This window comes from Ylistrum balloti, unplaced genomic scaffold, assembly GCF_031769215.1.
Source record: "Ylistrum balloti isolate Yb309-2 unplaced genomic scaffold, AGI_CSIRO_Ybal_v1 Utg370398, whole genome shotgun sequence".
Lineage (NCBI taxonomy): Eukaryota > Metazoa > Mollusca > Bivalvia > Pectinida > Pectinidae > Ylistrum > Ylistrum balloti.
Genome location: NW_026782274.1, coordinates 261,555 through 280,010, shown reverse-complemented (window position 1 = coordinate 280,010; position 18,456 = coordinate 261,555). Strand labels below are relative to the sequence as shown.

The 18,456-nt window shown below is 39.0% G+C and overlaps 1 protein-coding gene across 1 annotated transcript in view; it reads left to right on the top strand.

The window, feature by feature from the left end:
• The window catches only part of LOC132554385 (QRFP-like peptide receptor), a 71,511-nt gene extending 57,510 nt beyond the window's left edge, over nucleotides 1–14,001 (top strand). Inside the window, exons 2-3 of the mRNA XM_060218691.1 lie at nucleotides 10,309–10,699; nucleotides 13,165–14,001. Coding sequence (XP_060074674.1) covers nucleotides 10,309–10,699; nucleotides 13,165–14,001 — 1,228 coding nt within the window. The remainder of the gene's footprint in view (nucleotides 1–10,308; nucleotides 10,700–13,164) is intronic.
• Nucleotides 14,002–18,456: the final 4,455 nt, after the last annotated feature.

The following is an 18,456-nucleotide window of genomic DNA, read 5'->3' as shown; positions in this document are numbered from 1 at the left end:
TCATTGCAATTCCCTCACATTACGTGAACAAGATAATATGAATTGAACACAAGAATTCCTGGAATATCAAGGCGTATGGCGTGCTGAAAATTATCTTATTGCGTAAACTATTGACGTTTATAGACAAAGATCCAAAATCCAATTTCACCCAAAGCACTCGACTAATATCGGTTTTTAAAAAACGTTACAAAACAGTGTCCTTCGAAATTGAATATCTTTTTTTTCTATAAAGTTTTTACAACGTAATAAGATTTATTCGAAGATTACGTTATGTGCCAGTGTATAGAATTGCTTTATAAATGGGGTTTGTCTCAAGGGATTAAAAACCTTTTTACCACTTCTGTTAACAGTATGATAAGATGGATATTGCTTAAGGTATTACGACAACAGGGGAGTAAAGACATACATCTCTGGACGAGAAAACAACAGAAAATAAAACTCACAAGAAAAAAAGAAGTTTTATTGAAAAACCATAGCAACAAAGCAAACGATAGTGAAAGAAATGTTATCAAGGCGTATATAGAAATTTTAAGTAATGTCAAGCCTCAAAATGAGAACCGAGTAAGCGAAATGGTACCGAAACCAACAAACATGGAACATGTCGATCTTCAAGGAGTTGAAATATATCTTAATGAAACAATGAAGTCCTGCATGAAACTGTTAATATCTTTATCACTGCATTTTACCCACCACTGCAGCATGTGTTGTTTCTCACTAAGCTAGACCAAGTCGCTCATTGGTTGTCGGATTTGTAGATATTACGTGAGTAATGTCTCGGAAACCCTACTTTTTAGGCTTACATTTATTTATCGATCTATTTACTTATTCACTTTTTTGTAGTGGTGTGGGAGTGGGTGGGAGTGTGAGAGGAAGGGGGGGGAGGGGGGGGGGGGGCTCATGATACTGAACCAGCCTCCCTGAGATACATATTTATAACGTTAGGTCTGAATAAAACACTCTTCTCTGTACATTATTACCCTGGTAACCTAATTACTAATCGTTGTCGGACATCGTGCAACTTGTATTTCTGCCCGTGATTTCTCGTCTTGATCTCACCTTAGGGATCCTTAAACAATGGCCACTCTATCTGTTAGTACCATAAATCGTCCCCCGAGATCTACAAATCACTACACACAGCACTTTACCGGGGTTGATTTAGGAGGAACGTTCGTCTAACCTCTCTGATAGATCTCCACTTTGGGCAATACGCTATGTTCTGCTATTGCTGTTGGAGAGCTTGAGCACTTGTATGTGACATATTTAATGCGTTATAGTTAACGGGCAAGCATTAATTAGGATACTTCAATAGAATCAAGTTTAGAGCAATGTTTTCTCTGTCGTGCCATTTATTATTATTTTATTTTCCGTCACTTCAAAGAAACTGCTTGCGTTTACGAGATAAATAAAAGAGAAATATGTTAACAGATTAGTATAAGGTAAAAATAGACTTAATGTTTCATTCAGATACTTCAGACTGCCATTCAGACTGGGTGAATACGATTTAAATTGGCCAATATCGCGTTGAAATCATAGTGTTGATGAAAATTGTATTAAATGTTACTCTAGACAGAAGTATTAAGTATATTGGGAAAAGTTAAACATAAAATTCAACCCCAGGCTATCCATTTTACTGTGGAGTGGCCACACCGACGTTGATTAACACTGAAAGGACATGGGCATGTTCGTTAGTAATTCTGAATATGAACACCTGGCTACAGTGTGCGTCCCTCAACATACACATGAAGTGTATATTTAGAAGCAATGTACGTAAAGAGAGACAAATAAGGAGCAAACTGTACACACAAAAAAGGAACATCTGTGCAAACTGTGCACACAACTGAGCACAAAAAGCGTCAATTTAAAACTGAAGAAACTGAGCACACTGTGAATAAATTCATTTTTTAAAATGAACACTTTAGTATACTGTGCGTCAATTCACCGACACAAATTTTGAAGAACTGACTCTCTCACTTCTGCCTTGAGTTCTTGGGAAGAAGGCTTTGAATCATGTAACCTGACCTTGACATAGCAGAGTCCTTACAAATGATAGTCACCACTCCCTGCTGTTCTGCATGGTGATATTGTGACGACTTGTTTGCCTGTTGTCAGTGTAATGGAATCGGTGGTAGCGTCCTTCAGGGTGCATTCAACAGTATAAATCAGTGTGGTAACACTATAAGTCGACATCACTTCCACACTAACTCAAGGACACATACAAGAAATATTCGTATATCCTGAAAATTCAAGCACTCAACACACACACCGGTGGCGTAGGAAATTGCCAAAAAGTGATCTTATGGAATTTTCTACCGTGACCACGACAATTAGATTTGTTAAATTTATTTAATGAGAAAATGTATCCGTTTTTTTAAAACTTCAAATGAAATAATTGGGGGATTGGCAAAAAAATGTTTGCGCCCCCCTCCCCCCTTCCCAATTAAAAAATGAGGGAGAAATTCGAAGAAAAAGAAGAGAGAACGATTGATGTTCCACTTCCTTGGCTAATAAGTTTAATTCCACGTTCTTTTGTTCCATAGTGTTGCAATTTAGACCAGAGGAGTGTTTGCTACGTTAGTGAACTATATATACTTGGATATATACGTATGTGGCGTGAAGAACAGGCTGAAGATACAAATATAAGGAAATTTCCCGACAGAAATCGATACCACGTGTATCAACAATCACAGAAAACACAAGACGCACAAATTTCAGAATAAGTTATTTCATCATCATAATCATTTCTTATCGGTCACAAAATTACAAATAGATCCCTAACTGGTTTGGTTGATATCATGTTTAGATACATTGTGTTGATGTTAATTACGGAATGTTTATTTCACCTTATTATCTAAACTGGCCGTCACAGATGACTCAAGGTTCGATTTCAACATCAAAGCCAACTCTTCGTGAAACTTGATATAAATGATATCGAGTTGATTTCATTCTACCCCTCGTCGTATCTGAATGTGATGTAAATTACATAATGTCGGTTTCATCATTGGTCTTGTCGGTCAGCTTTAAATGGGGGATATTTACTCAAGCGTGACGCGATTATCATGCACGTGATCACTACACCATGCCATTCCAGACGTTAAAATCTCTAATTTACATATAGACTGACCACGATCCTTCATTATTGTCCAACAATAAATCCATCTGCTGATCAGCGTTGCGGTTAGGCTTTCCTTTAGTTATTTCCTGACAATACAAACCGTCATTTGACCGATGTGTCACTCCGTTCTGACCTTTCTGAAGACCACATCCCGAATCTGGAAAAGCGCCGTCATTAACGATACACGTACGAAAAAAAGGCATGAAAAAACATAAAAACACAGTTAGCGTTACAACATTTTTTTTAGAATATCGATCACACCAGAATTTGCCAAAATTGATTTTTTAATTGGTGTAAAACGCTAAGACACTCTGTAATTCCACATAATTCGAGAACTGGTGAAAAGACACGATTCAGATGCTTATATCAAAACTGCATATTACTTTTCATTACGGGTTTATATTCAATTTAGGCGTTACCAAAATGCGTTTATTAGGCAGTGTTTCTTTAAAACTTCCTGGCAATTTCTGAAATGCTTGGTAACCGTGAAGTGAAATGATTGCTTAAAATGCTTTCCGTATACTTTTGGTGTTCTTTCTTAACGGCCTTAATTGAATAAGTCTTTGAAAGCAGGTTTACTTTCGTGTTTTGATATTAGTATATAAATGATAAAATATCTAGTGTTTAGTGGAGATCAACCCTGAAAGATTGAAGATGATTAGAGTGGAGATTGATAAAAATAAATGAATAAATAAATGAAACAATAATGATAAAATAAAGTCTTTAAAACAACATCAGATTTACCAGTACCTAATAACAATTCCAAACTTGAGCTCAAAATTGAAATTGATGTCTACTTACAAATATTTTATTATTGAATGACGGCAGTGTTTTGTCCTATGTATCCACCAAAGGAGATTATATTGACTGCTATTGAGTTTACTAAGTAAGGTCGCCATGGTTACAAAGAATACGCTGTAATCACAAATTTAATACCATTGTTCAGTAACTCTGGGTTAGACCCGAACCTGTTTAATATACGTTTCAATATATCCACGTCGCCACTGAAGTCTGTATGTCAAATGCACCAGAAAAATGGACCCAACAAATAAAATATGTGTCATCACCATAACCAAATAATTCAATTTATACAGAATAAAACATATATACAGAAAACACACACAGAACAGGTCCATGTTGATTTGTTTTCATCGCTATCGGCAATTAATAGCGGAGATTAAAGTGTTGTAAAAAGCTTGATACTGTTGACTGTATAGGATAAGTCTGTGTTACAGTAGGCAGAAAATTATAGAAACCTTTTCAAATTATTCTGGTTAAGATACAGAAAAAATCATCGGACGAGCCAAGATCAATATCTTGTCTGTGGTTGGGGTTGATATACGTTTTTATATAATGATCTTATTCCGTCTGTCTGTCATTTGATCACAAAACCGATTGGAAATTGATATGTAAACAAAGTGAAATAATTTGAATGTCGTTTATTTCTGGAGAATTTGATAATATTGGTAAGACCTTAGGAAAGCGTTATTATAACAAAACAGACTGTTAATAACAAGAATTGATATTGAAAAGAATATGTCATTAAAACCATAAATATTTTCAATCTAAAAAAAAAATATAGAGAATAAATGATCAGTGTCTTAAAATATAAGCTGTATTTTGGTGAGGGTGAAGAAAGTGGCGAGCCTCTCTCTTTATCCTGCGACATTGATGATTTTTTTGTCTACTGAAACTAAACAGTTTTGTTGTTCAATCTGTGGTTACGTGATATTGACGCTAAGCTGAATTTTGCCTGATGACGGACGATAAAATAATTGCTCCGCGCAGAAATATAGTTCCAAACTTCATCGGATATTACAGCGACATGACGAAATCTCATTAATCAACTTGTTCATAACAGCACGTAAAATCGCTTATTTCAACAACTTTTTATATTTCTAAACATAATATTATAGTAAATTCAAAGTGTAATTTTGTTGGCCGTCTTAATGGTTCATTACCATAGGGTTATACTGGACCACACGGTCGTCTTAATGGTTCATTACCATAAGGTTATACTGGACCACACGGTCGTCTTAATGGTTCATTACCATAAGGTTATACTGTATCACACGGTCGTCTTAATGGTTCATTACCATAAGGTTATACTGTATCACACGGTCGTTTTAATGGTTCATTAATAAGGTTATACTGTTCACACGGTCGTCTTAATGGTTCATTGCCAAAAGGTTATACATAAGGTTCATACTGTATCACACGGTAATGTTCATTACCATAAGGTTATACATAAGGTTAGGTTCATCATCACACGGTCGTCTTAATGGTTCATTACCATAAGGTTATACTGTATCACACGGTCGTCTTAATGGTTCATTACCACACGGTAAGGTTATACTGTATCACACGGTCGTCTTAATGGTTCATTACCATAAGGTTATACTGGATCACACGGTCGTCTTAATGGTTCATTACCATAAGATACTGTATCACTCGTCTTAATGGTTCATTGCCAAAAGGTTATACTGTCTTATGGTTCATTGCACGGGTCGTCTTAATGGTTCATTACCATAAGGTTATACTGTATCACACGGTCGTCTTAATGGTTCATTACCATAAGGTTATACTGTATCACACGGTCGTCTTAATGGTTCATTACCATAAGGTTATACTGTATCACACGGTCGTTTTAATGGTTCATTACCATAAGGTTATACTGTATCACACGGTCGTTTTAATGGTTCATTACCATAAGGTTATACTGTATCACACGGTCGTCTTAATGGTTCATTACCATAAGGTTATACTGTATCACACGGTCGTCTTAATGGTTCATTACCATAAGGTTATACTGTATCACACGGTCGTCTTAATGGTTCATTACCATAAGGTTATACTGAACCACACGGTCGTCTTAATGGTTCATTACCATAAGGTTATACTGAACCACACGGTCGTCTTAATGGTTCATTACCATAAGGTTATACTGTATCACACGGTCGTCTTAATTGTTCATTGCCATAAGGTTATACTGTATCACACGGTCGTCTTAATGGTTCATTGCCATAAGGTTATACTGTATCACACGGTCGTCTTAATGGTTCATTACCATAAGGTTATACTGTATCACACGGTCGTCTTAATGGTTCATTACCATAAGGTTATACTGTATCACACGGTCGTCTTAATGGTTCATTACCATAAGGTTATACTGGACCACACGGTCGTCTTAATGGTTCATTACCATAAGGTTATACTGTATCACACGGTCGTCTTAATGGTTCATTACCATAAGGTTATACTGTATCACACGGTCGTCTTAATGGTTCATTACCATAAGGTTATACTGTATCACACGGTCGTCTTAATGGTTCATTACCATAAGGTTATACTGTATCACACGGTCGTCTTAATGGTTCATACTGTTATACTGTATCACACGGTCGTCTTAATGGTTCATTACCATAAGGTTATACTGTATCACACGGTCGTCTTAATGGTTCATTACCATAAGGTTATACTGTATCACACGGTCGTCTTAATGGTTCATTACCATAAGATTATACTGTATCACACGGTCGTCTTAATGGTTCATTACCATAAGGTTATACTGTATCACACGGTCGTCTTAATGGTTCATTACCATAAGGTTATACTGTATCACACGGTCGTCTTAATTGTTCATTGCCATAAGATTATACTGTATCACACGGTCGTCTTAATGGTTCATTACCATAAGGTTATACTGTATCACACGGTCGTCTTAATGGTTCATTACCATAAGGTTATACTGTATCACACGGTCGTCTTAATGGTTCATTGCCATAAGGTTATACTGTATCACACGGTCGTCTTAATGGTTCATTACCATAAGATTATACTGTATCACACGGTCGTCTTAATTGTTCATTACCATAAGATTATACTGTATCACACGGTCGTCTTAATGGTTCATTACCATAAGGTTATACTGTATCACACGGTCGTCTTAATTGTTCATTACCATAAGGTTATACTGTATCACACGGTCGTCTTAATGGTTCATTACCATAAGGTTATACTGTATCACACGGTCGTCTTAATGGTTCATTGCCAAAAGGTTATACTGAACCACACGGTCGTCTTAATGGTTCATTACCATAAGGTTATACTGTATCACACGGTCGTCTTAATTGTTCATTGCCATAAGATTATACTGTATCACACGGTCGTCTTAATGGTTCATTACCATAAGGTTATACTGGACCACACGGTCGTCTTAATGTTTCATTGGGAAAAGAAACTGAACCAATGGGTCATACAATGCCACTAGCAGACAACGAGCTGTATGTAACCCAACAGGCATGAGAAAACATCAAGCTCGTGAGGATACGGATAACGCATTACCAAAGGTATAAAGTATCATAATGGCACAAATCCTTTATGTCTATCGAGCCGAAAAAGATCTCCGATTTCGGAGGGAACCTCACATCAGCCAAAAAATAATCAGGGTGTTCCAAAACTACGGTTGAAAGCCCTCATTAGTACAGGTAAATGACGCTTCCTGCATCTATTAAACGTATAACAAATCTGAATGGGTTTTTTTCAGAATACATCAATTCCTAATCAAGGAATGACCAACAATACCGGGGAAAACAAACGTCAGGCATGCATCGAGTATATTTTCGATTTGATCTTCTTATTGAATACTGCAAATGTCCATCGTTTCGTGAAATGTTTTTTTGTATTGCTTTCCAATTTATTTTGTCGTCACTCTTTTGTTTCATTCAGCGGAAAAGAAAGAAGACGCCATGAAAATAAGAATTATTTGATATTATATATTACAACTGGCTTCGGTAGTTTTATATGTTATATATTGTTGCTGACATTGTTCTTATTTGGGAACGTGACATTACGCAAATTGGATTGACAAACATTTAGATGGCGGATGTCGTCGTGAAGTTTAAGGTGTTTACTCTTCATGGAACACCTGGTCTTTTCAATAATCTCCGTGTAAATCTTCTTTTTTTTTTGTCCTAGTTTCATCAAATTCGTGTTTGAGAATTGAGATTCTGTTGATATGTTGCAGTTTTATTTGTTGTTTTTATTTGGTTAGTAAGACAATATTATATATTTGCTACTGCACGTTGACGGTGGTAAAGGGAATCCACCGAATGTATCCCAGAGTGTGATGTCTTAACGCTTAAATGTTATTTATTCCGATCCATTGCCCAGAGAGGCGATACAGAATTGCATACAAACTATCAGAAGCGTCAGTAGCCTAACCCTTATTTTTATTTCTATTTTTATTTTCGCCTCTGGCAGTAAAATAAGGGGGAAACTCCCAAGAGCTGTCATACATATTAAATTCTCGTAACGTTGGGAATAAAATAGTGCACTTTAACGTTAAAAACTTGTGTTTTGAAAGTGATTTATAGTGCGTCTTTGTGTTTTGAATATTTGCAATAAGGGTGCTGTGAAAATGCGGATTTTTTTCGTTTCGTTTCCTCACTGCATAGTAGTTCTCCGGTTGCCTCCAAAGATTCAACAATTTAGGTCCCTAGTATCACTGCTGAAACGACTGAATATTGCTTCAGTATTTGACTTTTTTGCATACAATGCTAGATTAATATTGAAAGATACTAGTTGGCATGACTTTTGTACAATATTTCACAAGCTTTTCAGTCCAAGTCAAGATCAGTACGCGCGCGCAGCCTTTCCGGTTGTCATAGACAGATAGTGCATACAGAGACACTCTATCGCAATTGTACATAGCATTAGAAAGATACTGTGGTATTTTCTTACACTATGTCTTCTGCTCAGGAATTGTCCAGATAGTAATTCTACATGAAACATTCACTGCGTCACCATTTCTTTCTTGGCTACACTTACTTTTTTCGGGAATAGCATTGCACGTAATACACCTATCGTAAGCAAGAGAATCGGTGTGAATGATGGAATGTTCTGTGACTGTGTCCAGGTTATGGCACCCGGATGTGTCTGTTATGGTCTTGTTCATGAAAGATCGGCCGCCTTACATTACATTTCTACCTAAGACGATGCTATCCCAACGATTAGAAATGCACGTGAAAGTGAATCGTAGAAACAAAATAGTCTACCTTCTCAAAATGTGTCAGTTTTTTTTTAGATAAATAAGTTTTTATTAAAAACTCGTTTTCGATCTTGAGCTTTGCATGTAAAACTGACGTTAACTTGAATTGGGAGCATGCGTATTTCAATAAGTAAACATAATGTATTTACAATGCGAACTTAGGAACGTACAAATTGTATGTAACGCACGTGCACCTTCAAGATTCACTTAAGTTCATGTTTATCTCCACTTAAGATAGCAAGGAGTTGATGAGAGATGCTTAACCGAGTCGGTTTAGACATTCTATTGACAGAATATTTATTGCAGAATAACATTAAGGGGCACAAACCCGTGGTGGAATTACGACAGAAAGACTTATCGCAAGGTTACCTTTTTTAAATTTAAGAGAGGTGATGAATGTAATTTCATTGTATGTATTTACATATCGTGGATTTACTTGAAGTGCATTATTCATCACCGACGGGATTCCCACTCAGATTTGGAATTCCCCTCTTAATATCAATCCAATATTTATACAATATCGCTTACTAGCATCTTACCGATCCAACTGTATGATGTGATAATAACGGTATTTCCTACATTTATAAGGCTTGGCCTACAGGTCTATGATACTTATGTCACATCGCGTTTGCTGTCATGCCAGGCGTCATATGGATTTACACAGAAAATTAATTACGTACTGAATCCTAAATAAACATAGTAAGTACTGGTGTCCTTTCGAGAAAACAGAAATTGAAAGTCCTTGCATACGATGTCCCGCTTTGTGTTCCGCTATAAAAGCTCAATGCAAAGTTATAGAAAACGTTTTTATCATTTTTTTATTTGATATATCATAAGATTCTCTTCCGTGAGAATTCCAAGGAAAAGTAGTACCCCGAAAATGTCTCGTTGTCGTGAAAATACCATATCCCATACTTTCGGGAATATTCCGGAAACTTATATTAGATTTTTGTTTTGTGATTGCTTGGTCGAGTCAAGTTAAGTTTTTATATTGTTGGCATACTCATATCACCGCGTTTGTTGTGTTTGTGATAGAACATTTGAATTGACAAATTATGCAGATAATATCGCAAAAAATTAACTCTAGGGATATACAATAGATTGACAACAACTCCAATCAGTAATTTGTTTTACTTCTTCATTTCAGATACTACGCTATTGTCCATCCTCTGTCTGCCATGAAAGTCAACAGTAAGTCTAGGACAAAGAAGATAATAGCGGTCACGTGGGTCATTCCAATTGTCATCTGCACGCCTTACCTATATTGTGGAAGTTTTGCATTTGAATCTCGCAGCCATTACGGTTCTGTGTCCCGCCAAATCTGTGCTGATCGATTCGATGAGATAGATGGCGGTACTGGTAACTTCCGGCGGGTGTTCTTCCTCGTTCTGGCTGCGTTTATGTACTTTCTCCCAATGATAATCATCATCACAACATGTTCGAGGATTGCCCGGTCCCTTCTTCAACCTATCATTATCGAAAGCTCCCAGTCTGGTACTAGGAATTGTAAACGGCGAGATGAGGTCAACAAGCGCAAGGTATTTTTGTTGTTGCTGTGTTGCCCCTGACCATTCATACCTATGTCCTGAATTTTAAAACGGATACTTTATAGTTTCTGGTACAAATATGTACTTTTAAATCCAATTCTAGCACTGCGTGTCACCTCATACAAAATTAGAAATCACCTTTTATCCTGGAATGCGTGATAATTATCACCATTTGAAATGACTTCGAACGGGTTGTGTAGGCGCTACTGTTAATGTACCCATTTTCAAACTAACACGCTGACGATGACGATTCCAACACAGAACTTCCGGAATACATACACGTGAATTACGTACCTATATGCACGTTATTCCCAGAACCATGAAACCCTCTCTTTTCGAACGAATTCAAAGTAGATTGCACGATAAAACGCCACAGAAATAACAATAAACCATGTTTTTCACACCATTGTGTTATTTATAGTTAAATCCTTAAAATGGAATTGCTTGTTAACATGCACAAGTTAGATACAGACTTCAAAGTAAGTTTAATGTTCGAAACTTCTACTACTCTCTTTCAGTCTATTTAACGAGTTTTAGTCAGCAAATATATTTGATGTTTGAATATGTGTAAAGTTGTAAATATTGAAAACTTAACATCTGTTTGACATTTCCCCAGACATTCTTGTTATATTACATCTTGTGATCTGATAACGGCGGAACATTAAGGGGGTATATGACATTCGTTACGTAACACTTAGACCACGTTATGAATTCAAGGTTGTCCTTATGTCAGAAACTTTTAATGGGCATCAAGTCACAGAACATCGCATTTAATAACAGACGCGTTGTCAAATGTACAGGCGGTTCAATCCCATAAAAGGAATACAGGTGACACTCCTCCCTCCCCCTACCCGACCCAACCCGTGCCCTACCGCCCCTCACGTCGAGGGGAAAACACGATCATGAATGAGGAAACGCGTAGCAATAAGAAGTCACGGAGACGAAAACCTGTAACTAATTAACCTAAACCAAACGAAAGTGTTGGTCAGGTGATCAGTTGATAATTTGTTTCCTGAACTAAGGACCACGGCAGTTTGAAAGTCAGCCTGTCCCGTTATTACAGGTAATAGGGATGAAAGCTACTCAAAGCCGCGCCGCAGTATAAGGGCACGCTTTAATTACCTTTTATACATTAAGAACGAAACGAATAATATCCAACAGCTCTCACAGTTGATAAAAATAGAAATATGATAAGTGTTGACGTTTTTATTCTACATCTATATAAAGAACTACTGTCATGTCTGTAACAAAGTGACTTCAAAATGATACTAGTTTACATTTACTCTAAGTTTGGTGAATAATTATGCTGATATTGTAAACATTAAGATTCCTCATGATTTTTTCTTCAAACAAAAAAAGTAAACGTCAAAGAGAAAATCATTGCGATGTTTGTCTTGTGTTTTTTTTTCCATTCCGTTTGTAGAGAAAAAAAATATAGATGCTCACTTAGTAAAGACATTTCCTGTTCTTGCATGATCTTGCGTAAAGGCAGGTGAATTCGTCGCCCGAAGGACTTCGTGTCCTGATGAGTAACACACAATATTTGATATATCGAATAAAATAAGTGTTACTGTCAGATCACTGACGAAATTTCTCATTACTGAGAAACACCGTCAGTCTAGAGCCCTCTAGTCGTTCATTAACACACTGTCGTTCCGTCTAATTACCATTCCGTAATATTGGGTATACAATCGTGCTTTATCGCTCATTTGTGGTGACGTTAATAAGTAACTGCACAGCAGGGTGAACGACCGTTTATCTACTTATTGCGCCTGTGATAACTGGACGTTGTCACCACATTCGTGCACTGTGTTTTGAAGTGTGTTCGTTTTTAGATCACTCAACTAGTCCTAGGCATTGATCTAGTCATGATAACATGTAAGTGACATAAAGTCCATAACGAACTGAAATCGGTTAAAATGTAAGGAGGGGTCGATAACTTCCGCTCGTCTCAAACGCTTGTTAAAGATTTTAAAAATAAAAATAATGTGTGACCATTGTAAACTAATGTTGATCATAGACTGTCCGGATGGTAACAATGGTAGCTGTAACACGTGAGTTTCTATATTGTAGGTTGCCCAGATAGCAATATAGATAGTTGTGACACGTTGTTTTGTATGTTACAGGATACCCGGATGTGCTTAGACATAGTTTTAGACTATATCTAAGTTAGTGGTAAAGTAGCACGTGATTTTCTATTTTACAGTTTGGCCGAATGGTAAAGTGATGGCTGTGACATGTGACTTTCTAAGTAACCGGTTACCCGGATGTATATATTGATGATTTTCTATGTAACAGGTTGCCCTGATGGTAAAGTGATGGCTGTGACATGTGATTTTCTAAGTAACAGATTACCCGGATGTATAAATTGATGATTGTCGAATGTGATTTTCTATTTAACAGGTTGCCCGGATGGTGAAAGCGATAATTTTGACACGTGATTTTCTATATTACAGGTTGCTCGGATGGTAATAGTGATTGCAGTGGCCTTCATTCTGTCCTGGTCTCCGCTGTACGTTGTCAGTATTGTAAGCCAGCTGCAGGGTCAAGGGAACAGTTTTCTTCTGCATAGTAACTTTCTATTTACCATGTTGATTGTTCATCTCGCAGGATTCATTAATAGTTGTGTAAATCCATTTATCTACACCGCCATGAGTAAAAAATTCCGGAAAAGTTTCAGTCGGACCCTTGGTAAAATCTTCTGCAATTATTACTGCCGGCAGAGATTATTTCTATACAGGGATAGCATCATACAGAGGCGATCTACAGCTTACACAAGCGCGTCACGTGGGTCATTCATTGACCCGGAAGCAGAACCATTACAAAGCGAATTGAGAGAGAGGGCACCCACAAAAGGGAAAGAATCACATAGCAGTAGTAGTGAGGGGGACTCCTCTTGTCGGTCACAGAGTAGACTATGTAAGGCTGCCAAAGGGAGACAACCAATGCCGCAAGAGAACGTTTGTGGAACTGAGGATGTAGGTGTTGTTGACGACTCAGACGTGTGCACTAACATATCTATGGTAAGCACCCAATGCCCAACATCTTTACAGATCATTGATCACTCTGGACACGGCAGATCAGTCACAAGCAGTCAAATAATGCCACGACATTGTCAAATTCGGAGCTTTATGGAACCCAACAAGAACGGTTTGAAGACAGAGACGTTTATCCTACGGGACATCAAAAAATCAGAGTGTGAAGCAGACGGTCACGTGCACACACTTATCATGTGTATCGGAGACGTAAACGAAGTAAACTCCAGAGAGGTCAATCAGGACGCGTGCACGTGACCTGATATATATAATACATTTATCAATGAGATGACATCACTCAAACGAGTTATTACCCTTTGACGGATGTATTTGTCGATGTGAGACTTCTTTTGTTCCGAGTCTAACTACAGAAGTCGATATCATAGTACAGATGTGCCTGAGAAAGTCAAATGCAATGCGTGGATCATTTGCAAGGATTTAGATGAATGCAGCCCGGACAAAATATCTGGTTTACAGAGAATTTCATAAACAAACGTTTCATCCACGGAAGTAAACACACTAGGGTCCGTCCGGGAATCTCAGTATGTCTAATTATTGTCAGTATGACAGAGTGAAGTAAAATTTGGGATTATTGCATTTAATTGAATATGTTTCAGCAGGCATCTTCCTGAATTTGTTTTTTTGGTTTTTTTTTCGAGTGATTTTTTTTTTTTTTTATCTTTTTTTTTTTTCTTTTTTTCCCTAGATGTATATATGTTATCAGTGTCAAAATTAAGGCATTATACCTAATTAAGGAAAGACGTAGTATACATGTAAGTTGGTGATTATACAGAAACAGGAAGAAAACAATTCTCAAGTTAAATAGCTTTGCGTTATCGGTCACCTAAAAGGGTTAAGAATCATTTCTAATGTCAATTTCCAAATTTTTATCATTACATAGGGTCAAGTGCTTGGAATAAGCAGATTTTTCACAACTACCAATAAAAGGTGTTATAAACATGTTGTTTTATTTAAAGAAAAATAATTAGTGAAAAAAGTTTCTCATAACCGGATCGTGGTAGATCGGAGTTGATGGAAGCAAAGTCGGGTATCAGTGCACATGAAGTAGTGACGTAGACTTTACTGTACTTTACCTTCCGCAGGAAGGAAAATTGCCCGTGTTAAAAATGTTGAAGTTGTTTGGTACACATCACCGAAATGTGTAAAAACAACATAAATCTACTGTATAACACTATACCAGTTGTTGACATTTTTAGAGCAAGATATGATGACTGGGTCATCACAGATAGGAATAAAATTTAATCAGATATTTTCAAGACATAAATATGATATATACCTAACCTGTGTTTATATACAAGACTGTATATTATGTACAATATCATTGTCTCCGTTATTCAATCTTACTTTTTGTAATCCCTGTCATGTCGATGTAAAGCATTATATAAACATATCGCTTTATTGTGTAAATAAAGATTTACAATGATGCTGGTTTTTGTTTTACGTTCTCAGTGTGTTTTACCGCGTTTTATTGTATTTCTTTATCTGAAATGCCGACAAAAGAGAGAAAATTATACAGTAACCTTTAAGAAAAAGAAAACAAAAACAAAAACAAAGTTCATAGTAGACGTATGCAATTAATCAGAGTTGAGAGTTGTCGTTCCTTAACAGTCACAATACTGCCCTGTAGATGGCTCAAGAACTACCGATATGTTGGGGTCAAAGTTTGACGTCGGGCAAAAAGATGACGGCTTTCCAGACAACGCTACAAACGAAATATATATTAACTGTTTTGTATGCCATTAACCAGCTTTAACAAAACATTTCTGAGTTCGGTGATAAAATGTGCACATAATATAACCAAATTACCGCCAGTTTTCACGACGTCAGAGTGTATGAACAGGTATCTCGAGAACACATCAGCAGTCAATAAGCCCAGGTACAAAACGTAAACATGACAGTTGGTGACTGTTGACTCATCATTATTGTACTGCGATATAATCCCTAAGGTTTATAGCAACATTAACTATATAATCATTTTCTTGATGAACAAAAGTTTATACTGATACAAGTAACAAAACAGAAAAAATAATGCAAATGGTTTGTTGACACAGAGACGCATTTTAAGAATCTTTACAGAGATGTTATGTAGCTGCACGCTGGGAGAGATTGGGAGGTTCTATGTAGGGTACTGCAATGAGCTATGGAAAAGAATGGGAAGTGCTATGTAGGGTACAGCAATGCACTGTGGGAGGATTGGGAGGTGCTATGTAGGATACAGCAATGCACCCTGGGAAGATTGGGAGGTGCTATGTAGGGTACAGCAATGCACTGTGGGAGGATTGGGAGGTGCTATGTAGGGTACAGCAATGCACCCTGTTAAGATTGGGAGGTTCTATGTAGGGTACAGCAATGCACCCTGGGAAGATTGGGAGGTTCTATGTAGGGTACAGCAATGCACCCTGGGAAGATTGGGAGGTTCAATGTAGGGTACAGCAATGCACCCTGGGAGGATTGGGAGGTTCTATGTAGGGTACAGCAATGCACCCTGGGAAGATTGGGAGGTTCTATGTAGGGTACAGCAATGCACTGTGGGAGGATTGGGAGGTGCTATGTAGGGTACAGCAATGCACCCTGGGAAGATTGGGAGGTGCTATGTAGGGTACAGCAATGCACTGTGGGAGGATTGGGAGGTGCTATGTAGGGTACAGCAATGCACTGTGGGAGGATTGGGAGGTGCTATGTAGGGTACAGCAATGCACTGTGGGAGGATTGGGAGGTTCTATGTAGGGTACAGCAATGCACCCTGGGAAGATTGGGAGGTGCAATGTAGGGTACAGCAATACACTGTGGGAGGATTGGGAGGTGCTATGTAGGGTACAGCAATGCACTGTGGGAGGATTGGGAGGTGCTATGTAGGGTACAGCAATGCACTGTGGGAGGATTGGGAGGTGCTATGTAGGGTACAGCAATGCACTGTGGGAGGATTGGGAGGTTCTATGTAGGGTACAGCAATGCACCCTGGGAAGATTGGGAGGTTCTATGTAGGGTACAGCAATGCACCCTGGGAGGATTGGGAGGTTCTATGTAGGGTACAGCAATGCACACTGGGAAGATTGGGAGGGAAGATGGGAGGTGCTATGTAGGGTACAGCAATGCACTGTGGGATGATTGGGAGGTGCTATGTAGGATACAGCAATGCACCCTGGGAAGATTGGGAGGTGCTATGTAGGGTACAGCAATGCACTGGGGAGGATTGGGAGGTGCTATGTAGGGTACAGCAATGCACTGTGGGAGGATTGGGAGGTGCTATGTAGGGTACAGCAATGCACCCTGGGAAGATTGGGAGGTTCTATGTAGGGTACAGCAATGCACCCTGGGAGGATTGGGAGGTTCTATGTAGGGTACAGCAATGCACCCTGGGAAGATTGGGAGGTGCAATGTAGGGTACAGCAATGCACTGTGGGAGGATTGGGAGGTGCTATGTAGGGTACAGCAATGCACTGTGGGAGGATTGGGAGGTGCTATGTAGGGTACAGCAATGCACTGTGGGAGGATTGGGAGGTGCTATGTAGGGTACAGCAATGCACTGTGGGAGGATTGGGAGGTGCTATGTAGGGTACAGCAATGCACTGTGGGAGGATTGGGAGGTGGGAGGATTGGGAGGTTCTATGTAGGGTACAGCAATGCACTGTGGGAGGATTGGGAGGTTCTATGTAGGGTACAGCAATGCACTGTGGGATGATTGGGAGGTTCTATGTAGGGTACAGCAATGCACCCTGGGAAGATTGGGAGGTGTAGGGTACAGCAATGCACCCTGGGAACAGCAATGTACAGCTGTGGGAGGATTGGGAGGTGCTATGTAGGGTACAGCAATGCACTGTGGGAGGATTGGGAGGTGCTATGTAGGGTACAGCAATGCACTGTGGGAGGATTGGGAGGTTCTATGTAGGGTACAGCAATGCACTGTGGGAGGATTGGGAGGTTCTATGTAGGGTACAGCAATGCACCCTGGGAAGATTGGGAGGTTCTATGTAGGGTACAGCAATGCACCCTGGGAAGATTGGGAGGTTCTATGTAGGGTACAGCAATGCACCCTGGGAAGATTGGGAGGTTCTATGTAGGGTACAGCAATGCACTGTGGGAGGATTGGGAGGTTCTATGTAGGGTACAGCAATGCACTGTGGGAGGATTGGGAGGTTCTATGTAGGGTACAGCAATGCACCCTGGGAAGATTGGGAGGTGCAATGTAGGGTACAGCAATGCACCCTGGGAGGATTGGGAGGTGCTATGTAGGGTACAGCAATGCACTGTGGGAGGATTGGGAGGTTCTATGTAGGGTACAGCAATGCACCCTGGGAAGATTGGGAGGTTCTATGTAGGGTACAGCAATGCACCCTGGGAAGATTGGGAGGTTCTATGTAGGGTTCAGCAATGCACCCTGGGAAGATTGGGAGGTAGCAGGTGCAATGCACCCTGGGAAGATTGGGAGGTAATGTAGGGTACAGCAATGCACCCTGGGAAGATTGGGAGGTGCAATGTAGGGTACAGCAATGCACCCTGGGAAGATTGGGAGGTGCAATGTAGGGTACAGCAATGCACCCTGGGAAGATTGGGAGGTGCAATGTAGGGTACAGCAATGCACCCTGGGAAGATTGGGAGGTGCAATGTAGGGTACAGCAATGCACCCTGGGAAGATTGGGAGGTGCAATGTAGGGTACCGCATTGCAATCTCTGCCACAGTTGTCGTCCATA